At 42.3% G+C, this 27,488-nt stretch overlaps 1 protein-coding gene across 3 annotated transcripts in view; it reads left to right on the top strand.

The window, feature by feature from the left end:
* Nucleotides 1–27,488, top strand: part of TAFA4 (TAFA chemokine like family member 4) — a 110,708-nt gene that overhangs the window by 71,221 nt on the left and 11,999 nt on the right. For all 3 annotated transcript variants that reach the window (XM_074957454.1, XM_074957453.1, XM_074957455.1), the window contains exon 4: nucleotides 20,827–20,982. In XM_074957454.1, the coding sequence (XP_074813555.1) occupies nucleotides 20,827–20,982 (156 nt within the window). The remainder of the gene's footprint in view (nucleotides 1–20,826; nucleotides 20,983–27,488) is intronic.

Raw genomic sequence — 27,488 nt, 5'->3', positions numbered from 1 at the left:
TCTGGGACTGAGTGATCACTGAGCGTGACAGTTACCTGCTTAAAGTTAAGCATGTGCTTAAGTGCTTTCCTGGGTCAAGAGGGCACCTTGTGTATTCATTTACATTAATGCAGAGTGGGTGTAAACACTACCATTAGGACAGGGGTGGGCAAACTTTTTGGCCTGAGGGCCTCATTGGGGTTGCAAAACTGTATGGAGGGCTGGGTAGGAAGGCTGTGCCTCCCCAAACAGCCTGGCCCCCTCCCACTTCCCGTCCCCTGACTGTCCCCCTCAGAACCCTCCCTGCTCCTTGTCCCCTAACTGCCCCCTCCTGGGACCCCTGGCCCCTAACCGCCCATCCAACCCCCCTGCTTCCAGTCCCCTGACTGCCCAGACCCCTATCCACACCCCCATCCCCGAAAGGCCCCCCGGGGCTCCCACACTTATCCAACTCCCCCTGTTCCCCATCCCCTGACTGCCCTCCGGGACCCCCTGACCTTTATCCAACCCCCCCGGCCCCCTTACCATGCCAATCAGAGCAGCATGTCCGGCCACCGCGCCGCCTGGCCGGAGCTAGACACGCTGCCGCTCTGCTCGGCAGGAGCGCGCAGAGCGCTGCCCACGAGGCGGCGTGGCTGCGGGGAAGGGGGAACAGCAGGGGAGGGGCCGGGGGTAGCCTCCCCAGCCGGGAGCTTAAGGGCCAGGCAGGACAGTCCCACGGGTCGGATGTGGCCTGCGGGCCGTAGTTTGCCCACCTCTGCATGAGGATGTTTTCAAACTGCTGTACATTTTAATTCAGTATCTCTCCCTTGTAACCCTGTGGTATGATGCAGTATGCAGATAGCTGAGTAAGAGGAGGCACTAGTTTTCAACATGAACAAGTCCACTGGGTCATATTAACCTCCTTCAGTCTCTGTGCTAAATAATTAAAATAAACGAGGTAGTGTTTAACTATATGTATTTAGAGGGTTCCTGGAAGAGCTTGTTAGTTCAATACCCTAACATATTGTCTTCAACCTTCCTGAGCTCCAGGATGCCTTATTAAATATTTAGTGAATATTGCTGAAAAAGTCAAGATTTGCCTCTCTGTTTTTGGCAATTGATACTTTCAAATGGCTTTTTTATCCCTTAAAATACTGGCCACATATAAATAAGTAGCTTTCCAAATTTGTCAATACCATATGCCATAAAGGAAGGAAGTCAGTATTTTTCATTTTGTTAACCTAGATCTTGATAGTACAGCAAGAACAAATACTCTCAGAAATCTTTGTTAGCCAGTCTTTATCCCTGACTTACTGTAAAAACCTATCCAATACCTTTTCAAGTGATTGATGTGACAGCAATTCCTTCAGATAGAAGCAAAATATGTGTCAGTTGCTGACCATGGTTTGAAGCTGTCGATATCTTTCTGCTCGTTTCCAAAGCAGTCAGAATGAGATTAGCTAATTGAACAGTAATTATATGTATTCACTGTTGAATGGTAGTTATCGGTGACAAGCGCTTAGTGCTTGTGAGCTAAATATGTGCATCAAATAATTCAGAATGTTACATTTTTAAAAGTTAAGGCATTACCCTGCACTAGTGACATCACTGGAAGTTTTACCACTGACTTCAAAGAGCTTAGACTCGGGCCCTTAGAGGTGAAGTTCTTGCGAGGGAAGAGGGGAAGATTTTTTCTTTATACTAAGCGGTTTTGCTGTATAACTGGGCACAAGGTAGCTTAATGGATTAAAATGGCAGCAGTGATCTTGTGTCTTGATTGCAGTGAATTAGGGGCAAGGCAAAGACCTCTAGGAAAGGATTTTATAGTTGAGCCCCTGCTACAGCATACTGGATAGTAAACAACAAAATAATTTATCATACCGAGCCCAATGGCATCTGACAGTTGCTTATCTCTGCTCGGTGCTGGTGAAGGGGCAAGGCAGGACATAAACCAAATTGTATCTGGTCTCCTGGCTTCTTACCGGGTGAAGTTAAGACCATGTCTCTTCTGCCAGTTACTGTAAAATACTCTTTTTTTCCTGGTACTGGTGCCTCATCAAACTCTTCTTGCTGTTCCATAGCCCCAAACTGAGGTTGAGATGCATTTCCTTTGTTTGGATTCTCAGTTGAAAAGTCAGGTAGGGCAAGGTGAATGTATTTTATGGAGCTGTACAGAGAACCTTATGAGCAAAGATATTTTCTGTTTCTAATGTTCAGCTAATTGATTGTCTGCATCCCTTGAAACATAAACAAGCCAATAGTCCACCCCTCCTCAAATGCTTTAAATTACCCTTTATATGCTCTTAAGTAAGGTACTGGACTGCTAGCATGTTGAATCTAAACATAGGTTATATTCATTCTAGTATATTGCCAGGTATCCTTATTCCGGACCTTACCTGTTCTTACAGCTGTGCATCGTGATCAGTCACAACATGATGATTGCGACTGTTAACAAGGAAGAGTGAGGAAATCCTGTAAAAGAAGACAGTCCCACTTTTGACAAGATAATTCAAGGGAGGATATGTTCTGGTGTTTCACCAAAGTGCCCTCGTGCTTTACATGGTTTAGATTAGCACTTATATCTTTGTTACTTTTGCTTTTGGGCTGAATTGCTGCTTTGAATTGACAGACACTTTAAAAGTTTATCTAAAGAAAAGACCTACCTGTAGTTGAAACTGTCAAGAGTGTTTAAAAAATTATTCATTTCAGTCTCCTTTACCTAATTTCCGTGTCTTTCCTAGCTCTATATGACAAAGCATTCCTGATGAGAAATTTCAATGATTTTAAATAATGAAAAAAAACCCCAACTCATGCTTTACAGATGCTGTGTACCTTTTAATTGCTGAATACAAATTGTCTTCCTGCGGGGGATAAACAGCACTATTTTTTTCTAGTACATTGAAAGTAGCTGTCAAATTTGCTGCTGAATAGCATCTCTGATTCAGTGTCTAGTAGTTAGCAAAATTTAATGCATATTTATTGCAGACTGCAGTGGCTCCCAGTAGGAGGATTGCTGGGTTTTTTCTTTTTGACCCACTTCGTTGTTTGTTTTTTATATTCATTCAGTTTTGTGAAATACCCCTATTGGTGTCCCTTCCATAAATTAAAAAAAAATAAATCACACCATGAACATAGACAAAAGGCTACCCATAAATAAATCCACCTCAACCTAGACCCTCCTCAGCTACCTTAGAGAAGGGGGGCTGGGGGGTGGGGGGTAGACTTTGTGGCTGACCAGAAGGTTAAGAAATCTGGACTAAGGCAGGGAGGGAATTCCAAAACCTGGTTCGGAAAAGAAATACAAGGATGATTCAAGGTCTGGAAAACCTGCCTTGTCGTGAGAGACTAAAGAAGCTCTATTTAGTTTATCCAAGCGAAAGGTAAGAGGTGACTTGATCATGGTCTACAAGTACTTACATGGGTAAGAGATTTCTGTTACTAGAAGCCTCACTAATCTAGCAGAAAAAGGCCTAATGAGAGCCAGGGGTTGGAAGCTGAGGCTGGACAAACTTAGACTAGAAAGAAGGCTCCGTTGCTCAAAAGAGAGGGTATCTGATGACTGCAATAAGTTACCAAGGGGCGGTGGTGGATTCTCTATCTCTTGAAGTCTTTAAATCAAGACTGGCTGTCTTTCTAAAACAGCTGTCATAGCTGAAATAGATGTTATGGGCTTGATGCAAAAATTACTTGGTGTGGTTCTATTATGCAGGAGGTCAGACTAGCTGATTCTAATGGGCCCCTTCTGGCCTGAAATTCTAGGAACCAAGGACCCCTTTCGGAGAATACTCTGCCCAGAGCTGCTGCTTGTTTGTACAAAGGAGGCTCCCGCACAAGTGCCTCTGCTGATCTCGGGCTGGGCAGTATATCACAGGGAGAGAAATGCCTCTCTAGTAACCAGGTTCCAAACCGTGTAAGGATGTATTGGTTGAACCCAGCATCTTGAGTTCTACCTGGAAGCATGTGGGAAGCCAGTGCAGATTACCGAGGGTTTAATGAGCTCCCATTGTATAACCCCTGAGTGAGCCGGCTGTAGCATTCCATCCCCAAGCATAGCCCCAAGTAGAGCTCATTCGGGCAATCTGATCTTGAGGTGACAAAGGAGCGGATACTTGTGGCAAGGTCCGCGTTGGAGAGAGCGGCCCACGCTCATCTTGCCACAAATGGGAAAAGTGCTTTTTGCTACAGAAACTAGCTGGGCATCTACAAGCAGCCCACGATCTAACCTCCCCTCCCGCCAAAATAGTGGGGCACCGAGCTGGTTCAAATAACTCCCCACAGCCCACCAACATTCTCTGTGGGAAATGCTGGAATCCAGCAAGGAAATGCGATTTGAATCTCCCTGAATCATTGCATCAGATGGGGCTTCTGAACTCTGCCCTGGAAATAAAGGAGATGGAGTGGCTGCCTGGTTAAAGGGAACTAGAGAAGTCTCTGCAGGGAAACCCTAGGAAAGCCAAGCTTAGGAAGAAAGATTTTCATTATTGGTATTTGAGCTACCAAATATGTAAACGGCAGGGAGGAGGTTGTGTGTGCACTAAATAGTGTGCCAGATCCTCAGGTCCTTGATTTCAGGGCCAGTTCAGAAGCCAGGCCTATGGGCTGCTCTAAATTATGTTGGCTGGCCATGGCCATGCCTCCTGTACTGCATGGTGCACGAAGTACACCACAGTAGTCAGTTACACTGGCTTAGTTGGGGACTTGTCTGTTTTCTTCTCCCTTGCACCATCCATCAATGCAAAGGGAGGTGGTTTGGGGCCCAGGATCCAGCCCAGTGGATGTAGGTTCCCCAGTGAGTGGATTACTTGGTGGATTATCATTGCCCTTGCGTTTAGCGACAATACCAGTTTTATGTTCTCACTCCTCGAATGTATTAGCATTAAAACTGACAAGCAGGGATGCAATGGATGAAGCTAAAATGATTATATATAGCTGATCATAGCTCAGGTATCCCAGGACAAGAATTTGTAACTGCTGGGGACAGGTTTGGATTCTGACCCATTCTCAGTGAGGTAGTAATTTAAATTCTTCTTAGTGTAAACAAAATAATTGAAGTGAAGTACATAGGCAAAGTTCATTTTTATAGGCCATGCCCAAAGGCCCAATTCTAAGGTGCTGAGGCTCTTAAACCTACACTTTCAGCCAACGGGAGCTCTGTGTGTTCAGCATTTCACCACTTGAGCCCTAAATCCATCAAGATGTAGCCTTTATAAACTGAGCTGGTTATGTAGTTTCAGGTGGTTGAGATTAAACGTGTATCATTATTTTCTAGATTCTCAAAATACAGTATGTTTGGGGCACTTTCTATGGGGTGAAAAAACTGCTTTGAAAGCAACCATTTCTGTGCTACTGTTGTGGAACACAGCTGCCTTGTGAAAGCTTTTCAACTAAGGCCACTGCCAGGGCTTGCATATTTATGATCACCCCAAGCCATCTCCTGATCTGCCACTGATCTCAGAATGAAGAAAAATCATAAACAGAGCCTCATCACAGCAAAGGACTCATAACATTGTATATCCTGCACTGTATTTTATTGTTTTAAATCCAATGACTGGTTTGTATCTATGTCAGAATCTTTCAGCCTGTTCTTCTTCTTCTTCTCAATCCCCCCCACCCCCAGCAAGGGCAGGAAAACCATGAAGAGGGAAATTTTACTTTGACTTCTGTGTTGTAATATTTATGCTTTTAGAAGCAAGAACATGGAAACCTACGTCAAAATTTTCTTCCACCTTATATCTACGATCAGTGAGTGGCTAACAATATGTCAGCAGGAAGTTTTGAGGCCATATATCATATATAAGATGACAAATCAGATAAAAAGCTTTTGCAAAGCCTTTACTTTGTCAGCAGTTTTATGCTGAATGTTTTGCCAGTTGCCTAATAACAACTGAGGTTCTTATTTAATAAGCTATTAGGTATTTTTTACACAGTGATATTAAAGTGCTCGGATTTTTTAAAAATACAGTTTGGCATTATAGTTCCATTATTTAATCTCCAGTGACTGGTAGTGTGTACTCCAAAAATTAAACTGCATGTTTAATTTCCCCCAACAGCAAGTCTTCTAATTTCCTGTGCTCAGAGGAATGTTTATATAATCACAAATGCAGTTGCAAGGGGACTGGATGGCTTAGGGCATTAGTAATGAGATACAGAGCCTTTCACCTCAAGGTCACTGTTTCTAATCCAGATCTGATTGGAGGGACTGCGAGTGCCTTCTGACAGGTGTTTGGTGTGAAATGAGCTGAAGGTCTCAGCACTGTTAGTGAATAGATAGCCCCATCGGAAAAGTCACCATCACAGGGGCTTTCTTTTTGGCAGTCTCTTCTGGGAGGTTCTGGGATGAGTGCAGATAGACTGAAAACTACCCTCTGGCCAGTACAGGACACAGTGCTTCTACTGCTCATAATTTTGGGAAGCAGCAGTGTGAAATTAACAAGATTCTGGACAGATTCACTGCTGCTGTTCAGAACCTTGAGGGCAGCCGGGGGAACGGTCCAGAATCAGTGTTACTTTTCTGTGGCTGCGGCTACTACCGCTGCTTGGAAAGGTGATGAGTGGCGGAAGGGGAAGGAAGTGAAGTTATTCATGGGGGAAGGCCCATTAAGTAGAGGCTGTTAGAGACCTAGAGTGGCAGAAGTGCCCCAGCGTGGAGGCTCTGGAGAAGGAAGGGGTTAAGTGTGTGCGTGAGCGAGCAGGAGGAGGAATGGTACTCTTGGGGAAGCCTCACCTATAAACACCACCTTGCCCAATTGAGATGCCAAAACAAGCCTAGTTCAGAGCAGTGTGTGTGTAGGTCTTCATAATATGAACCTCCATCTTTCTTGCAGATTTTGATCAGCGATAAAATCATTAACAAAGTTGATTTTGATTGCACTTGCTGTCATGATTCAGCAGTAATTGAACTGCATTTCATGCAAGTCTCAAGCACCTGCAAACCAGATGTCTTGCAGAGACCCGTTGCATTCTGCCTCTATTACATGGCGGCACATCTGTCAGGAGCAGGGCCTTTTGCTCGCTTCCCACATCAACCCTGCTTCAGCAATGAAAATGAAGGATTCCATATCCCATGACCATTACCCCCTCATCTAGTCACTTAATCCAAACTCTATCCTTTGGTGCATTGAACTGGATAAGGTACCAGAGGGGCCTAGTACATTTTTAAGATGCCTATAGGTCTAAGAACTTGGTTATAATTAATATGACTTGGCTTGCAAATAAGGTGATACCCAGTTTAAGATCAGGAAGAAGTGTCCCAACCATGTTAACAAGAACTTGATATTTCTTAATGAGACACAAGCAACAGGGATTAAAACAAAAGAAAAACAAAACTGGAGCAGTTGAGCTCGTCTTTTGAGAGTATGACCAAAGGGAACATTTTGAGAGCGTTTTTTTTTTTTTATAACGTGCACAAATTGACCGTTCTAATTAGAGGAACATCTTTGTCGAAAGATAGTGGAACTAATGACCACTGAACGAGGTCACCTTTAATCTTATTCAAAAAGGGGAGATGGCAGGGCATGGCTGTTAAAGTCAATGGCTCTTCGGGGAGCGTGAGCAGCACTGCAGAAGTTAATGGTGTGCCCTGTCACGCCACCTGTGGCTGCTACGTTCTCCTTGAAAGCAGCCGTCAAATGTCTAACAGTTTTAGAAATGACATCTGCTTCTCTCCCCTAGCTGTTTCCCTCACATCTGCAGCGACTGTGACAAAGCATGTGCTCCTCTTCGTTCGCCCTCATTGCTCTGACCTTTCCTGTGGCTCATTTTTTATGCTTTGCCTCCTTAATGGCTATCAGCAAGTGCAGAAATGAATTAGAATAGTCTCATTAGGGTTTGGGGAACATTCACCTGGTGAGGAAGCCCATTGTTTTCTTGAAAAATAAACATTCTTCAAAGCGGAGACACTCACCAGCGTGCTTTGAAAATGCCATTTCCGTGCAATTTTTCTGCCTCCTCCCCCGTATGCTGAGTGTTTTCTGCTTAGAAGGAGCCGGCCCTGTTTTCTTCAGCAGGCCATTTCCTGTTTTTCACACTCTCCTTCTAGAAAACTCTCCTACTCCATTGCATTTCAGTGGAGACCAAAATCCAGACATTCAAAAATTTTGTCTTAACCGCTGTGCCTGTAGCTGCTATCGCTGTGGTAACAACTGACCTGCTGGCTACTGTTATACTGTCATTGTTTCCTGTTACAAACGTAGGTAGAAGTAATCGTAGCTGCTTGGCTTCTGAGATGAGTTTGGCTGCTTCAGCTCAGTTCACAGCCAGTGGATTTCCACATTATGGGGGCAAAAAACCCTCCTAAATATCGCAATCTGCAATAGTTGTCCATCTTGGCAGTGCTTTTAATGAAGAGAATAAGGATTGAAATGCCATACTGGCTTTCCCCAGAAGTGATCTCTCTAGCCCAGGCGTAAGGCACAGGCTAGTGAAGCTTTCCACAGTCTGTTCTTGTTGCATGGATTATGGAGGTGCCCTGGTGACTGTGTAGTTAGGGTGGGATCCACAAAGGGATGTAAGCATTGCAGTGCTGAGTGTCCATTGTTCAGGCTCCTAGAAAATCACAGGAACACTCCTGCGATCCCCAAGGCTGAGTTAGGTGCCCAGGCGCCCTGTGCCGTGAATGGGGGGAAGAATGGGGGAAACAGGCAGCTAAGGATACAATCCAGAAAAGCTAGCTTAGGTGGGCAGTCACCTAGCACATTAGCCTATGGGAGATGCTGCTCAGAGGGGTGTGTGCTAAGCCCTACCTCTCTCTCTCAGAAGTAGGCACCTTTGTCAGCTTAGTGATCCACAAACGAGAACCTGCTGCCCCAAGACAGGATGCTTCGGTGCCTGAGCTGGCTTTTGAGAGAGGGAACTAGGCCCCTGCCTTACTCCATGCAAAAGAGGAGGGCAAGGAGCAGATCTTACTTCTAGCCCGGTAGGTAGAGCATTCATCTGCAATGTGGGAGACCCCAGTTCAAATCCTCCTTCTCTGCTGGTGAGGGAGAAAGGATTTGAAGAGGGATCTACTACTCTCAGGAGAGTGCTCTAACGTCTTAACTATGGGATATTCTGAGGTGGGGCCCCCTTAGCCTCTCCTGTTGAAGCTGTTGCACTCTGGATAAATAATGAAAGGGTGGTTAGAACAGGGGGACTAGAGCTGGGGTCTCCCATCTCCGAGGTGGGCTTCCTAAGCACTGGTCAATCCAGTTCTCCCTCTCTCTTTCTCTGGTCCAATGACTGTAGTAGTATTTATCCACAGTGGAATAGTCTGTGGAGAGCAAGTGCACCTGAGAATGCGAATGACTCATTGTCGGACAGGGTCTGTTTCAATTAAGAGGTTGAACTTGAAGGCCCTGATGCTGAAGTGTTCTTGGTGCAGGACCTGAGAGTTAGAGAACTAAGATGCCTTAGAATTTTGACCTATCAATGTTCTGGCAAAGTCTCTTGTGTTCCAAGTGGGATCTATAAGTAACTACTGCCATCTGACTACAGGAATGACACACATGCGCGTGCACACACACACACGCACACACGCATATATGTAACTTTAAATGGTGCCTTCTTCATAGAAAGTTGTACTAACCCATCATATTATCAGCCTGGGAAAATATCTGATACATAAATATAGCTTCAAGAAATATTCATTACTGCAACTTGCCAAATGAGAAAACAACCAAATTAGGATACAATGTACCGCATCGTTAGAGACGGCAGGTTTTTGCACCAGAAAATAAAAATGCAGTTATTGGTCTAATCCACGCACAACTCTGGTTAACACTAAGGGACTAATAAGGGGAATCTGGCATTTTTCTGCGACCAGGAAAAGAAAACGCCAGAAAAGAAAGGAAAGATAACTGTCAGGCAGCAATCGCGGCCCATCCCTGTCTTCCAAAACCACCTGCAATGTCTGCTAGTGAACCTGTGGCTCAAGGATTGGACTCCTCAGTCACCAAAGGACCCATGAAAAATAAAACATGTGAAAGAGATCAGCCTCGACCTCGAGGGATTACCAACGAATAAGGGGAATAGAGAGCCATTAATTACCTGTATTACAATAGTACCTACATATTGAATTGTTTTAAGGGTCCTTTCTAATGCGTAAGTTTGGACATGTGCGGAGAGGCTGACTATTGGCTTAGACTTTTTTTGGCCTGGATGTTGTTGTGTTTATAAGTTGCTATGTGGAATAAATGTGATGTTTTTTAAACCAGGGTGTGCGTAACGTATCTATAAAATGTTCTGCCTGAAGTAACTGCGGGGTGGGTGGGAAGACCAGTGGGAAAGGACTGGAAATTTTCAAAAAGTCCCTCTGCAGAGAAACTGGTCAAAATGACCTGGCCAAACTTGCACAAATATGTGTAATCGATCGTGGTAAACCAACCAGAAAAGAGAATAACAGCACGAAAATAGCTTGGACAGCACAAACAGAAAGTTGACTCATGCATATTGTATGAGGTACATAAGATACTTAATATTCATGATATTCAGTGGTGATTGGAAGAGGAACTAATAACTATGTAATTTGGATGTGTATAAATATGAGAGAGAGATTGTAAGGGCTGTCGGAACATCCTAGAATAAATCTAACACGACCTGTCTGCTCTCCAAGAGAATGGTAAATTTCCTTTTTCTGTACGTCTGTCATTTCCTACTTTAATAGTAATTATAATCTCAAGGAATGCTCTTGCTTAAAATAAAGGTTTGACTTAAACCTGAGTGTGTACCTCTCTCACAGGCTCCAGCTGAGGGCAGGGCTCATTGCGCTTGGCCCTGTATGTACATACAGACACAGCCAGGTATTAAACCTAGATCTCCTGAGTCCAGTGCCTGGACTACATCATCATTCTTTCTCAGACTTTAACTGAACTGAAGCACTGAAATTTTCAAGAATTATTATTCAAAGACCAGGCAGATAAAAAGGGATGGTTGAGAGGATCAAGTGCTCTGCAGCTTCTTGGGAGAATATTTTTACATGGCTCTCTCTCTTTCACAATCGCAGAGTGGCATAAAATACGATGCAAATGCAGCGGGGGGGAGGTGGGTTAAAAATAAAAAGCAGCAATAAAAAATGGCTGTTTCTTTCTTCAGCGTGCTTGAAATTTCACTCGTGCTTTGCACTTAAAAAAATGTACTTGCTAAAATATCCCAAGTCCAAATAGTTGTATAACCAAAATGGAAGCTCTGGTAGATAATAAAACCTTTTAAAATGTTCTCATGCCACTCAGAATTAAAAACGTGTTTGCGCTGTTTAGTTTCATGACCTATTATTGCTTAGCTGGCAATTGGATCTTAAACTTAGACTATTCCAATACCATGCTTGTCTATTTCATCAGAATACACCCAAGACAACCATGACAGCTATATAAAGCTCGTTTTAAAACGAGGCAAACTCTGAACATCATTAAGCAACAATGATCAAGGTACAGGGTCTTTCCCAGAGATTAATGACCAACTGAGAATTCGTTGGTGGCCCTCTGCCCAGTATGTTAGCCAATCTGATTTCTTGTAACATCTCTTTACATTCCAGTACCTTATATTTTAATATGTGCCTGTCGTTTTAAAATGTCATTTCACATTTCCCAGCCAAATGTGTCCTACTCATTCACAGTAACCTCCACCAGCTCTTGCTTTTCCAGGAACCAGTTCTGTTAGTGGCATCACATGATTTGTAATGAACACAAACCAATTAACAGTGAGAAGGAATTACTGTTGAAGCTGTTCTTTCCAAATAAGAATAATAAAAGGAGAAATAGGAAAAGAAAAACCTTTATACAACCCCACCTTTTAAAGACAAACATCACTCTTAGATCTTTCATGCGCAGAATCTCACATGATGGCTAAATAGTGAGTAATTATTTATCTACTTTTCTGTAGAGGATCTCCCAGTTAATAGGACTGTGTCTGAATTTGGCAAACTGATTTTATTTAATAGATGAAATACACCCTCGTATAAAGGACCAGCACAGGTTCTTTGCACGGCTTAAGTTCCATTTAAATACTATTCTGAGTGCTTTCAGGGAGATTTAATTAGCTCATATGCCTTGTGCGGGCTGTCTGAGTTTCACCCCTCATACTTGGAGGCTACGGGGCTGATTTTCATTTAAAATTGAGGAAATGTTTCTTTCCAAATGTGTTCTGTTTTCTAGCACGTGACATTTACTTACTTAATCTACAGGTAGCTAAAGCAATAACTTCGGAGCTAAAAATTGCTGTTTCACAGTCTCCAAGCTCACATCATTTCTGTCGCCTGGAGGATGATACATTTTGAATTAACTAGATTAATTGTTCAATGCAATAAGGCCAAAACTGGCCACTTGATATCCCAGGTGATGGGGTATCCAAAAGGCTTGATCCTCAAAATTTGTTTGGTTAAAAGAACTTAATTTCCTTTTTGTGTTGCAGAGAGCCATATGTTTCACAAAGGAAATAACAGGTATGCAAGAGACACATGATTATGAATAACCTAATGCTCATCCACTGTATATGATCTGACCGGGAAGTGGATGAGTGGTTATATGTAGAAATAAATTATGAATACTACATCAAAAAGGGGGGAAGCTCACATAATATATATAAGCATATTTTAAAAGAATTCTCTGCTGTATCTTTGAATGATACAAAATTCCCAGAACAACCTGAGACCATCACACGAATAAAACAAAAGTCAAGGATGTCTCTGAGGCTGACGGGTGGGATGGGTGAGACTGCGATAGAAAAATACAGGAAATCTATTTGATGATGGAAAAGAGCAAATGTATTTCTAAGCCTTTTCATCTGCCTCACTGCAGTTCTCCGTTTGATTTCAATGATGTTACACTGGCATAAAAGTGGAGTAATTTGGTAGTGAACCAGACCCAAGGAATAGGATCTGTGCTTTTATATGAAGGGACTGCTTTCCTGCTCTAGTCAGATATTGCTTGTGTCTGTACATTAGCAGCATCGTCCACTTAATTATATTAATATTATCATCCTAGCATTTGTTTTCACTAACAGGTGAATTAAGGGGCTATAGACCCAGTCCATCATGGTACTTAAACATTGAATCCAATGAGACTACTTGTGTACTTAAAGTTAGCCTCTGTTTAAGTAACTTACAAAATCAGGACCTCCATACTGTGTTCTGTGTATAGTACATAGCCACTTCCATCAAGGTGGGTGCCTTACCCCGGGAGCTGAAGAGTCCTCCAGGGAGCTAGTCACATTCCCTCTCCCTTTCACTCACGATAAAAGTGTGAAAGAAGGGGCAAATAACAGGAAGAGGGCTGCCTATATATATGCTAGTGAGTGAATGGTAATGGGCCATGGGGGAAATATTGATGCAGTGTAGAGAAGAATACTGCTTGTTTGCTACAAGATGGACTGGAAAATGCAATCCTTTCCCTGCATTCCTTCAGAACCACATGTTCACAGAACTGAAAAGAACTGGACTAAGATGTCAAGCTCCAGACAAGAAACAATTAGCACCCGTGTACTCTGAGGTGCAAGACACTTTATGATCTTAGATTTCGTTTATACAAATGACACACATTTTGGGCCACACTGATTACTGATACCTGGACGAGGAAAATCCGTATTCATTAACTTTAGCTCGGTACCAAAGCATGCAGGGTGGTTCATCTTCTAATTCTTCATTTGCGTCCAGATCACTCTCCAATCACTGTCCTTTTTTGTGCAGCAACTTTCCCCGCCCCCCAGCCCCCCCGCATTTGCAACACCTGCTTCTGTCACAGCTATTTTGATTTATCGACCACTCAGATTTAATACTTTGTTCCTTGGTGAAGTCTTGGAGCTCGTGTCTAATCTAAAGTCACCTACACTACTTATTTTAGGGGATTTTAATCTCCATATGGATGTGCTCTCTGACACCGGCCAAAGAATTGACTGTACTACATGATTCACTCCAGCTTTGTCAGCACGTCCATGCGCCTGCACATCTGAGAGGTCATGCTTTTGATTTGATTAACTTCTTGGGTCTCTCCTGGCTTGCCAATACATTTCTAGATTTATTGTGCCCTTAGGATTCCACACAAATAGGTTGCTTGTTTGAAGGGAGTTGTCACCTCAGCTCATCACTTCCAGCCCAAAATGAGGAATGTGATCAGCGTTCATTCTCCATCTGGAATTTTGCAATGCTGGCTTGTTGTTCTTTGCATGTGCTTGTATCATTTACCCTGCATGACCCAGGGAGTGCAAATATATTCGAGGGAATGAAGGCTTTAACGCTTTGTGTCTTATTCACGTTGTGGTTTGGGTTAAATCTTGGTGTTTATGGGCTGCCGCCTTTCATTCAGGATAAATGTAATGAACTGGCTGAAAGAATAGCAGTAGCATCTAAAACCCAGGCACATGGAAGGCTTGAGAAGAAGCTGTACTAGGGGGCCCGAGGGGTTTCAGATGAAGGGGTTTGGTTTGGTGGAGCTGTTTCTGTCTGAGAGCGTATGAGAGAAGAGGAAGTGAAAGTCGTAGAATTTAAGGCCAGAAGGGACCACCAGATCATCTATCTGGCCACCAAACACCACTGAGCACCCTAACCCTAAACCCAGCAACCCAAAATATTACAGCTTACAGGAGACTGAATATGTGCCCCAGATAGAGAATAGAGACCGAGTGGCCAGAAGGCTAAGCAGACAGCACTGGGTAATGTGGCCCCGAGAGAAGGCTAAGAGAGGTAGGTTTGGGACATGGGGAGCTGGCTGGAAAGGCAGGTATGAAACAGTGACCAAAGGAAGTGTCTCCTGCTATTTGATTTCTACTGCGTTCAGGGAAACTAGACTTTATACATAATTATTGTAAATAAACAAGACTGCATCAAAGAAAATACCTGGTTCTATCATCAGTTTCTCCTCATAGTGGAAACAACCTGCATAGCCCCAAACTTTTGACTAGCAGCTCAAGGCAAAGGGGTTAACAACATAAATGCTTTGGGACTCATAAGTCCTTAAGCATTGAAATCAGTTTTTAAAATAAGGAGTGCACCACATCGTTGCTTGCTTGCTTTGTGTAGATGATTTTAGGGCACCAACAATCGTGGTAGAATAGCTGGGCAGCAGCTATGTATTTAAGGAGCACAAGAACAAGGAATAACAGACTTAGCTCCTTGCTGTTTGGAATGGCCATTATTGCCTAGTAGATGTTTTTTGCACCACGTTGTCTTTTGTTCATTGTGTCCAGGTCATTGTTAAAAGGCCCATCTTAAATATTTACCCTGAAAGCAGCTGGGCTTGAGCTCATTCTAATCTCTTGTGGTGAGGTGCTCCGCAGTCCAGAGCCCTCCTTTGAGACTAGCATCCTGAGACTTTCACACTGGCTCTCATCAACTTCATAGCTCTGACGAGTGAAACTGGACACAGTTAGGATGCAGTGGTGATCGTTAATATAGACCCTCTGCTTTAGTCCCTTTACAGCTTGGTCACAACCCAATCTGCGGGAGCTCCCAGTGGCTTCTTGCACAGTCACTCGGGCCGGACTCCCCACCCCTCACCCTGCTCCAGGGGGGCATTGAGTGTCCACAACTGCGACTCCCCGCTCTTATTGTGTATGCTGGCCACATGCTGCCCTTCCAACCACCCTGTGCTGCTATGCTCATGTTCCGGCCACACCCCAGGCCAGGGCCCCCCTCCTGGCCTGACCCCCATGTGCCTTCCTGACCACAGCACCCTGGGTGGTTGCCCAGGTTGCCTGTCCCTCAGAGCATCCCTGAAGGCTAATTCAGAAAATACTCTGGGTGCAATGCTTTCCTCCCATTCTCTGGGAGGGGAATCTGGTGCTGTGTTGCATGTTTTCTTCCCTGGGAGTTGTGGGGACCTTCTGCAGCAACTCCACATAGTTGGGCCTATGCAGAGTGGGAGGAGGGATTCTGGGGGTAGGTACATGGGAGCATCTGCTAGCTGCAACATACTTCCTTTTGGGACTTGGTGAATTTCACCAAGAGCAGAAATCTGCAAGTTAGTAGTGCACCAAGCAGCATCGAGTCCTCTCCTACAGTGCTTCTCCCATTTGGAGGGTGAGTTAAGGCCTATGTGAAGAGTGAAATGTCTATTCTAAGGGAGCCAAGATACAAGGGAATAGGGATTTGGTGGCCTGCATAGGTGCCCAGTTTCTGTGGGGATGCACCCACGAAAGCTTATGCTCAAATAAAGCTGTTAGCCTTTAAGGTGCCACCGGACACTGAGTACTGAGCATTCGCTCAGCACCTGTTCACAGACATTTCCTTTATAGGTAGGAGAAAGTGCCTGCTGCTCAGCAATCAGCGTAAATACCTTTAAAGATGTGCATGGATGAGCAAAAAGTAGGCATGACCATGAGGATGGAGAAAGGGCAATGCAGTGAATGCAGATGATGCACATAGCATCATCTGGCTTTTCAGTGACTTCCACTGCTAAGTGGGAGGAATGGCTTTACCCCCAACGAACTAAAGAGCTGCACTAAGAAGAGAAGGGGCAATCAAGAAGGTCTTTTATTCCACTCTCAAAGCTGAGCACCCTACCTTTACCAAGAGACAATTAGAGGATGTCTTTCCTAGCCTTCTTGAGCAGTCTGGAAATATGAAAAATTGTATAGTAATGTAGCTGTGATGCTGGCAGACCAGATGCCAGCTCATGCTGAAGCCCCAGGTCAATTCGCTTGTGTATTAGTACAGATTAAAGTAATTGTATTTGGTATTTATATTTCATGAAAACTAATAGGTTGTTACTTGCATTGTTTTCACTTATTTGTATCCTGTTATAATGTAGGAGCAAGTATTTACATTGTGCATACCCCTGTAAGTAAATAACGCACCAAATGCGGAAGAAGCCTTGTGGAATGCAAATTAAGAATTTTAACAGAAGAGTGCTAATTTGAAAGCAAGTGGTCATTGTGTGTGATGATCGGAGGTCAAAGGCTCTAAATACATTCCTCACTCAGTGTCATCAAAGGAAAAGACCATGTAGGTAGTGACACTGTCAGCTTGTTTTCCATGAGAAGAAGCTATAAGAATGGATTAAAAGAAAGATCCTTTATCTCTGGACTGTTTGGATTCTAACAGGGCAGAATAACTGAATGAGAAGATGGAGATCCCCAGAATTATTCTGGGTAGCCCTGAGAGACTTTTGGGAAACTGGCAGATTACAACATCTCTGCTACCCTTTGGAATTATAGACTGTGACTTATCTGTATATATATTTTACCTGCTTTAACCTCTCAATAACTCTCATTTCCTTTTCTTAGCTAATAAATCTTTAGTTAGTTTACTATAGAATTGGCTACCAGTGTTGTCTTTTGTATAAGATATGGAGTACCGATTGATCTGGGGTAAGTGACTGGTCTCTTGGGACTGGGAGCACCCTGATGTGATGTGATTTTTGGTTTAAGTGAGCTCTTATCATAAAGTCCAGTTTATCTGGGTGGCAAGAGTGTCTAAGGGGGACTCTCTGTGACTCCATGGTAAGACTGGTATAATGATCCGGGAGTTCACATTTGGTACTGGTTGGGTGAAATCTAATTGTAGAACACACCACCAGTTTGGGGTGTCTGCCCTGTTTTCTGACAGTCTGCCCTGAGGTAGGCACTCACTATTGTGAGCTACTCCAGACAGAGTGACAGTAGCTACCAAGCCAAGGTACAAAATTCAGTTTTGCTTTCTGCAAGTGTCTTATTGTCACTGAGCACCAGCATGGCCTAAACCCTGCACTTTGCTAACATGGTGTCATGGCTGTAAACTCCACACACGTAATCATTTCAAAACAGGTCTTATTTTTTAGGCTGCATGCCTAAGGCTGAATCCTGCTAGTCTTAATTAGATGAATAGCCCCATTGGCTTAACAGGACTACTCATGTAAAATAGGCAGGATTTGACTTTTAAAATGTATGTTCCTTCAGCTACATATTTATTGTTGGATATATTCCATCCATATGATATACAAATCTGTGAGGATTTGCATCTCTCAGCATAACAGGTTAGCATCTTTTCGTAGTCATTAATTGCTGGACACCAGATGCTAAGCGTTGATGTTTCGTATATAGTGCATCACAGATTCAAATATGTACATTTATGTAACGTATGTGTACCAATTCTTGATTTTTTTTTCCTCACTCTGTTTTAAGGTATCATCTTTTTGGGCCCAATCTAGGCCCTGATCTTGCTCAATTAAAGACAATGGGAGTCTTGTCATTGACTTCAATGAGCACTGGATCAAGTTCTTATTACCTATAGAACATAAGACTGGAAGGGACCATCTCAGTCATTGAATCCATTCTGCTGCTACTGCAGACAATGGGAGTTTTTACATTGATTTCATTGGGCATTGGCTCAGGCCCTTTGTTTGATTCTATTTAACAATAAATAAATAGCTCTTTTAAACTAAAAACAAGCTTCTATAAAATCTTGCAGATCTTCAGGCTTCTGTTTATTGAGGCTAAAAATTACTACACAGAGAAATTGTGTAGAACAATCGTTTGGAATAAAGTGGTGTGGCCAGTTTCATTCTTTATTTTATATATTGACTTATGGAACATCTACTATCCTAGAAGCAGGGTTTTTATTTATTATTATTTATTATATGACTATTAGGGACTTGCATGAAAATACACAGCCTGCCAATAAATTTAATACGGTAACTATAAGAGAGATACTTTTATGCTGTGTTCAACATTTTTCATTCTATAAAATGCCTTATGTATTTTACTGTGGTCGCATATTTTGCTTAAAACAGGTGTGTGTGTGTGTGTGTGTGTGTTTTCCCCCTCTCTGGAAAAAATAATACATATATTTTACATTTTGAGTCTTCAAATGGAGGAGTAAATTTCCTTTTTCAGTATTATATATATCTAGTTTTCTGTCCATTAATATTGTTCTACATACCAATTTGAGAGCAGAAATCAGACATATCTCCCACTGGATTTGAAATACTTGTGAAAGCAAAACACACACACACCAGGAATCGAAGTAAGCCAATCTAATTAAAAAAAACAGTTTAATTTTTTTATACTCTCCATGTGTGAAAAACCTCCTTAGAAGCTTAAATATAATATTCCCAGCTTTGCTGATTTTTTTTTTCTGTGGCTTTCTGTTTTGCAAACTCTGGGCTGGATCCTGTGTATTTTGCGCATGCAAGTGGAAAAACTCCATTCATTTCAAAGGGATGTTTTTGCGTGAGTGAGCAGAGCAGGATTTAGCCCACTGATATTTGCTGATGCATGTTAATAGAGAATGCATGTCTGCTTTGTGCACTGCTGTCTTCATGCGTTAACTAGAGATGGGTCAAAACTGCAAAGTTCTGCTCTAGGTTCACTTTCCCTAAATTTAGGGGTGTTCAGATCAATGATTTTGATTCAATTGATATTAGAAATAAGGGATAGGCACTAACGTTGAATATTACCGTAGGGGTAGTTAAAGTCAGTGCCTATGTGTCTCTCCTACACAGTCCCCAATAAGGGGCGATTGAGGGGTAGTAGGATGGCTCTGGCCAGAGCCATGCTGTAGGGTAGAGCAGTGACTGAATGGCAACGTCTTAACATGACAGGTTCCTTGGAGCGGCCTTGTGGTGTAGTTAAAATGCACCAGAGCATATTTTTCCCATTGTGGACAATGTTGTGTTTTTTTTTTTTTTTGCTGGCACGTCATGATCACATAATAATCAAACATATTGTCACTGAGTACTAGTGGACAATGGGGAGGGAATTTCTTGGCAGTTAATTGGGGAGCTAATTTATCTTGGCCCAGATGGTCATTAGCTTTTAGGAACTGTCCATGCTACAGTTCATTACTGCTACTGACTTGTGTGCTTGCTCCCCCCCCCGAGCTTTTCTGTGGCTGGGAGAACAGAACAATTCTCCAGGGCTTGTCGCCAGAAAGTTCTTCGCTTTTTTGATGTAGCTGATGTACTATTTTGTATGGTCTTCGTCTAGGTTTCACCTTCTTTTTATTTAACCAGGCCTTTGATATTATGTACCTGCTTACACTTATGTGTGCACCTTACATTCTTTTCAGACAAAGTCCCAGAGCTGCTTTGATGGCAAATACTTTCCGACTCTCTGCCTCATCTTTGTGTCTAGCTAACTCATTAAAAAAATCTTTTATATGGCATTGGTAATGGACAGGGTGCTTTACAAACATAGATAAGACCCATCCAATGCCTTTAAGACCCTGTAATCTAAATAAGACAAGACAAACACAAGGCGAGGCACTTGTCAGCAGTTCAGGAGATTGAGAGTGTGGAGATAATTAATGATGAGAAGGGGAGAGGGATTGTTTGAAGTGGTGGTACTGGGGAGGGGTTGGAAGTAGTGGAGAGCGGGTGCTTGGCAGATAGGGAGAAGGAAATCCTCCCCTGCATAGTGGGGGACTTGATAGGAGGCATGAAGATGAGTTGGGGGAAAGAGATGAAGGGGAGAGTAAGAGAGGAATTGGAGGATGAGTAGGGGGAAAGGAGAGCAAGGTAACATTATCATAAATGAAGGCAAGGAGCTTGAATCTGATCTGATAAGAAACAGGAAGCCAGTGGAAGTATTTAAGCAGGAGAGTGATGTTTAGATGTATTTGGAGATCTCTCTGTCTATATCATCCGCCTGTCTAGTCTATCTAGTAAACTTGTCATTCTCTCTATGCGTTTATAAGGGCTGGCTAATTGATGGAGGGAGGCAGATAGAAAAAACAAGCCCTGTTATGATGAACTAATCTGAAGTAAATATAACATGTGACGTGCAAGTCATGTGCCTGATCCTGCAGGGGGCGCTTTGTGCCTTCCTTTCCAGGGGCTCCAGCGAAAAAAAAGTTGCTCAGCGTTTTGCAGGACTGTGCGTACTCTCACCACAGTAAACTGCTACATTTTCCCTGCATTGATTCTCTTTTGGCACCATGACAGTAATACCCCTCCCCCCCAACACTTCTACCTCTCTGATTATTAGGCCACCACCAAGTCAAGCAAGGAACGTGTGAGGTCGTCGCAGTGCATCGTTGCTGCAATAAGAACCGAATTGAAGAACGGTCGCAAACAGTCAAGTGCTCTTGCTTCCCGGGGCAGGTGGCTGGAACAACAAGGGCCCAGCCCTCTTGCGTGGAAGGTAAGCAATCTCCCACTCACTCCTACTGCTCTTTGGCTCTCTGAGATGTTTAGTCTCCTTGATTATTTGACTTCTTGCTGTCTAGAAAGCATAATCCTTCCTTTTGTTAATTTTGGAAACATCTCTGTTTGTAGATGATAATGAGTGCGCATAAATCTTGGTGTAATTAATCTCCTTAATATATGTTCTTGTTCATTTCATGTCTGTGCCGATAAAACTTCTTAGTTTTTCCACATAAAAAATTGTACTTTAAACTAGCCTCAAAACTACACAAGCCAAGACATTTTGAGTTTAATCATTAACCCATCCAGTTGCCTCTAGACATAGCAGCATGGCCATGGAATCATTGGGATGTAAAGAAACCACTGGCTGGTCATCGATCCAGTACTTCGTAGCCATGGGCAAGCAGATTAGTACTGGGACATCTGGTTTGTGTGAACTCTCCTCTAGGCTGGCGTAATCCAGCACCCTATATTGATGATGAGCGTCTGCACTGGACCCCCATGTGTCTCCTCTGGCCTACATCCATTCAACTTTTTGTGCATTCTGACCCAAATGAGATGGCGGGTGAAGAATCCCAAGGGAGTTGATTATGTACCATTGAATTGGATACCACAAACAGTAGGTGGCACCCCTATGAACTGATAAATGCAAAAGCCTAGTACAAACTGATCTAGTCCATCACCCTTGCCTTCGGGTTAGTTTGGAGAACTTTACAATCCATAGGCACAATGGCACAGTTTAAAGATAGATTTACAGTCTTCAGTTTGTTGGCACTGCTAAATATCTCTACTTTTTAATAACACTGGACTAGACTGATTATAAATTAAAAAGTTATGAAAGAAGAAATTTTCTCTTGTGTTGAGATTTTATAATGCAGCCAGCTAGAGTGAATTTGTGTAGCTGAAATATCTACCCCCAAAGACTCAAATCTATCTAAATATTTCATTGTTTGTCTCCGAACACATATTCTGCTTCTGGCCATGGGATGTTTTTATGTTAGGAAATGGCTAATATAAGTCTTCATTGGCTTCTTTGTCAGTAAGAATTAAAAGGATCTTTATGTATAAAAGTCTGTGAACTTTACATTTAAATTGAAATAAAGCAGAAATTTTTTAGTAGTTTACTGCTAATTAATATTGACACAGAAATCACTGTCCTACATTTTTGTTAATCCACAAGTAAGATACTTATCTTCTGTTTTCATTGCTTTTCTCACAAAATCATGACCTTTAAAAGGTAAATATAAAATACCCTCGGTTTCTCTGACTTTCTATAATGTTTCACTTTAGGAACAATCCTACAAATAAATGTAACTGTCTGATTTTAGTACTTACTTTTACCTATTTATATGTTTTCTATTTCTGAGACCCTGTTATTTTATTTAGGAATTAGATTTGGCTTGATGTCTGAAATATCTTGTAATGCAGGGGCACAATTCAACCTTAATTTTTCAGTTTACTGAATAATTTTTCCTGTAGAATCATATGCAGTACCGGTACCTTTTATGTAACATTCCATGCAACAGTTTTACTGTTCTTTATGGTGGATAATAAAGTTTAGACATTTATGAAAATATACTTTAGCGTTACAAAGGTAACACTCTATGCTTTCATGACAGAATGAAGTGCATGGTGCAGTGGAAGTCTAATTTATTTTGTCAGAGCAAACACTTGCTGAAACAATTTAATGACTTCTTTTCCTTCAAGTGTGCTTGAGATTAAATAAGACCAAACATTTAGAATGCAAGATTTTTAGTTATAAAAGCAGAAGCTCTTGATTTGTTTCCCCCTTAAGGTGATGTTTTAATATACTTTTATGTATTTTTGCAAGTGGATGACATTTTATTCCTCTCCTGTTGCGCGGAACCCATAACTAGCTGCTCACAGGCTCAAAATTGGATTTTTGACTATATACACAGACTTCTGTAAGCCTCAACAGTGCAAAAGCCAGAAAGAGATAATGTTCAACATGGCCCGAGTTAAAGGTCTTGTTGAAAGCGCAGTGTTACTGGTTACATTCTAACTGAAACAAAGTGTAATTTAGAGTGCTTATTTTGAGTGGCTTTTTAAGGTATCTACTTTTAAACTTAGCTAATATTATTTATATTCGGGTAGCACACTTCCCTTTGTGTCAAGCACTCCGCATACATCACGTAATAATAATACTAAAAAGACCGTCCCTGCCCCCAAATTCTTGACAATCTATACAGCCATAGTAGGAGAAAAGTGAAATACAAAAGACTTTATACACAATTTCACAGTGGGGTCCTGGTCCAGGACTAGGTCTCCATATTACGCCAGAACATGAAACCCTTGTTCAACCTGATGAATACTTACTCACATGATTAGTCCTATTGATTTCAGTGGCGCTACTCACATCAGTTCATGTACCATTACGTAAACAAGGGTGATACAAATGGTATTAGTTCAGGAAGAATTATGATGCCAGAATGGAAAAAATCATTAAGGAAGAATAGGAAGCCCTTAGTAAAAATACCTTAAATAATAATAATAATTCCCTCTCTCTTACCTAGTGATTTTGTCTATAGATCTCAAAGCACTTTACAAAGGAGGTCAGCATCATTATCCCCATTTTACAGATGGGGATGCTGAGGCCCAGGGAGGTGAAGTGACTTGTCCAGGGTCACCCAGCAAAACAGTGTCAGAGCCAAGAATAGAACCCAGTTCTCCTGAGTCCCAGTCTATACTTAGTAGTCTTTGTAATGGACATAATTTCATGCAGACTGCCCTAGGGCCAGGAACCCCAGGCTTCCAGGGTCTGTAGCTCTGGGGAAGGTCTGCCATGTGGACTATCCTGGGGCCAGGGATCCCAGGATTTCTATTTCTGTGGTGTTGGGATTTCTCTCAGGTTCCCAAGGACCCAACTCGACTCCGGACTCCTCATCAGGTTTCATTGTTGGCATACAATCAAACTACACAGAGCTGATCAGACTTATGGGTAGGGGTTGGTACAGGGCATACCACAAATCCAAGGAGTACAAATATTCGTTACTTTATATAAAAATGAAACCTATATTGACACATGCGTCTTCCATTCTACATCATATCGTGAACTTTATGATTGGCCAGGTTATTTTCAGGATCAATTCCTGTACATATCATCCGTTGTTTACCTGCCACATGCACACAGCCTGTTTTGTTAGTTTCCTCCTTGTATTTTGTTAGTTTCCTCCCCTTGTGCTTATCTTCCTTCTACACATTTGTAGCCATTGCTTCTGACACAATTATTTCTTGCCCCTGTTTTTATAGCTTATCTTGTTCCTGCCCTTGGCTACTGGGGCCACTCATACTAAGTACGGCCTACACATGGCTCTTGGACAGGGCTTGTGGGGTTTCCAGGTTCCCTGCCGTGGAACCAGGACCTGGAGGTCCTGGAGTAGGTTTCCAGGGTCTGTAGTTGCAGGCCAGTCTTGCCATGTGGACTGCCCTAGGATGGGGACCGGAGGGCTTCCAGACTACTGGGCCAGTTGCTACCAATTCCTGAGCTGACCTGAGAGTCTGGAAGCCCTGGGGTCTGAAATTAACATTCTTGTCAGTTGCATAGCTGCTAGCAGTAATGACACTTGGCTTTTCAGCAAATTGGGAAATTATACTGGTTCCTGGGTGGAGTTGTTTTTTTTTTTTTTTGTTTGGTCTTTCTCTTGTTTCATTAACTTGTTTCTTGACCAGATCCCATTGAAGTAAATGGGAGCCTTTTCATTGACTTCAATGAGATATGGATTGGGCCCTAAGTGACCTTTGTTACTAAGTTCTGTGTGTTATGGCTTTTGGTGTAAGTAGGCCATGAAATAGGTTTTTAAAGAAATAATCCTTATGGCATTTGGAGTAGAATCATAGCTCAGCTGGGTAATTTGAATTTTTAAAATAGCTTGGACAGATGTTAAAGAATATCACAGAAGGTCGAATTAAAACAGCAATCTTACTACAGGAATACTGTATGTTAAAATAGAGTACAATGTAGTGAACTAGTGGGTCAGACTTAAAAATACATTCAAACAAACATGGTGACATTTAGGGCCAAATTTTCAATGAGGCCTCAGTTTTGTGCTAATTCATAATGGCCAGGTGTGCACGTAAATTCGGGGTTATGCGGTCAGGTGAGTGCCCATGTGCATTTTGTTTAGACCTGGATACTGCATGTTCGCTTTAGAAAATAATGTCACTACAGAGTTAGGCATGGAAACTTGGTACTTCACTGGTCAATGAGTGTGGCAGTCACCTTAGCTGCATAAATATAGAAATGAGGCTTTGGGTGGGACACAAACTGGGAGTGAGAGAGATGCAATGCCACAATGCAGCCTGTCCACAGCAACTATCCAAACCCACAGGCTGGAATAGTGTCTACTGCTGCTCAGCATACCCGTTGTAGTGTATTAGGACCTCTGGATATACGTAGTCATGGATGCTTTGGGTCTTTACTCTGCTCAGCTCTAGCTACCAATGTGCATTGGACTGGTTTTGACAAGCACAGAACCCCTTTTTACAGAGCACAGGGCATGCAGAGGTCCATACATGGTCAATCTATCCACACCCCCACCTTGGGAATCAGGGGATACAGCATGCCATAATGGAGTTATGCCAACTTACACCTGCTGGGGATCTGCCCCTAACTGTTATGTAGAAATTAAAATTTGCCAAACAAATCTGGCGAGGTGAGGAATTCTACCAACGTAGGGCTAATTGGAAAACACCTTCTTCTGGAATGTGCCTGGAGAGGCGAAGGTTGGTCAGAAGATTGTTGGCAACTAACCATGTGCTACAGAAAGGAATGCAACATTAATTAAATCCTGGGAAAGCCTTAAGTGCCTTGAATGTAAGAAATCGAGCCTTAAATTGAATCCTCATTCATTTTACCCAATCTCATTTGTAAAATGGGTCTAGTAATATTTTCTGTGTTGTGAGGCTTAATTAGTATTTGTAACGTGCTTTGCACTTCTAGAGTCTTTCACCCAGGGAACTTAAAATGTTGGTAGTAGCAGAAGTCAAAGTAGCTCTCTAAAATGAAGAGTGGAAAGGTGTATTTTCCCACCAAACACAGGAAAACCACTCTGGTATTCCCTGGCAGAAGTACTCTTAAAATAGGGTGCAGGGGGGAAAGAGTATTTTCCTTTAAAATAAGGCATGGGAGCCGTATATTTTTATTCCATGTTCATGATAGCCAACTTATTACACTTTTTCTCACTAAGGTCATTGCACTTTGAGTACAGCAAACAAGGAACCATCTATTTGTGTGTATGCGTATCGTATATACAGAGAGAGATATTTTAGTATTGAACGCTATTGGCTAGATTTTTGGTTTTTGAAAGTCTCTTGAGCAAAAAAAAGGAAGACTATTTCTTCCCCCCTGCCCTGCAAGCCTCATTTCCCTGGGGTTCTTTGAGCCTCCGAAGACAGGCCAGCCACATGCTTTGAGAAATACTACTGTCAATAAATTAAGCTGCCAAGCTCAGAACAGAGCGCAGAATATGAAAGGAAGAATTTTTAGTAAACAGTGAGTAAAAAAAAATAAGAGAACCTGCATAACTGCCTAGTGTTGCAGCTGTAAGATGTGATCAGAGCCATAGAAAATTTGGTTTAGTAAAGGTCAACTCCTTGTGCTGTGAACAAGCGGTAAACACTTAAATTCAAAGTGATCATTATGACATTTAGTTTTCTCCCGTTTCCTTTGTAGAAATAAACTTCCTTGAGTAAGTACCTAAAGCTAGGATGACAGACACTACCAAGAGGATAAAGCATTAATAATTCTTCTCTGTGGTGAAGCTACCTTTCCTATATGTGTTAAATGTATCTCTAAGTAAATCATCACAAGTTGAACTATCCCTCACCCAGGGCAATATACTATTTACTAGTAATGAAATCTACTATCACTTCCCTGCGGAGCTGTGTCAGCAGATTTATTCCAGGTAGGGCAGTCCACAGTCGGTTGGTAGATGTCACGCCAAACTAGTCTTCTGTTCCCTCAAGATGTTGGTAGTATATGAGATTGGTATACTCAGAAAGGACGGTGATCAATTGTTCTCTATGTCTGCTAACGGTAGGACAAGGCTTAAGGTAAGTAGCATAATCTGAAGCAAGGGAGATTTAGGTTAGATATGAGGAAAAACTTTCTATCTATAAGGATAGTTAAGCTCCGGAGTAGGCTCGTTTGGAATCCCCATCGTTGGAAGTTTTTAAGAACAGGTTAGACAAACCCCTGTCAGGGATGGTCTAGGTATATTTGGTCTTGCCTCAGCACCGGGGGCTGGACTAGATGACCTCTCAAGGTCCCTTCCAGCCCTACATTTCTATGATTCTATTTGAAAAAATAGTTACTGAAACCTCTCCAAGAACTCTTCAATTTGATAAGGGGAGGAGATATTTTAAATCACTCCATGATTCAAACAGTGATAGGGACAGCAAAAGTTAAGTAACTATTTCTATGAAGAAGAGTTTAGTCTAAAATCCAGCCTGAGAACTTTCCTTTTATAGTAATACAGAATGCAT

This window comes from Natator depressus, chromosome 7 (genome assembly GCF_965152275.1).
Source record: "Natator depressus isolate rNatDep1 chromosome 7, rNatDep2.hap1, whole genome shotgun sequence".
Taxonomy (NCBI): domain Eukaryota; kingdom Metazoa; phylum Chordata; order Testudines; family Cheloniidae; genus Natator; species Natator depressus.
This window is presented reverse-complemented; position numbering and strand designations above follow the sequence as displayed.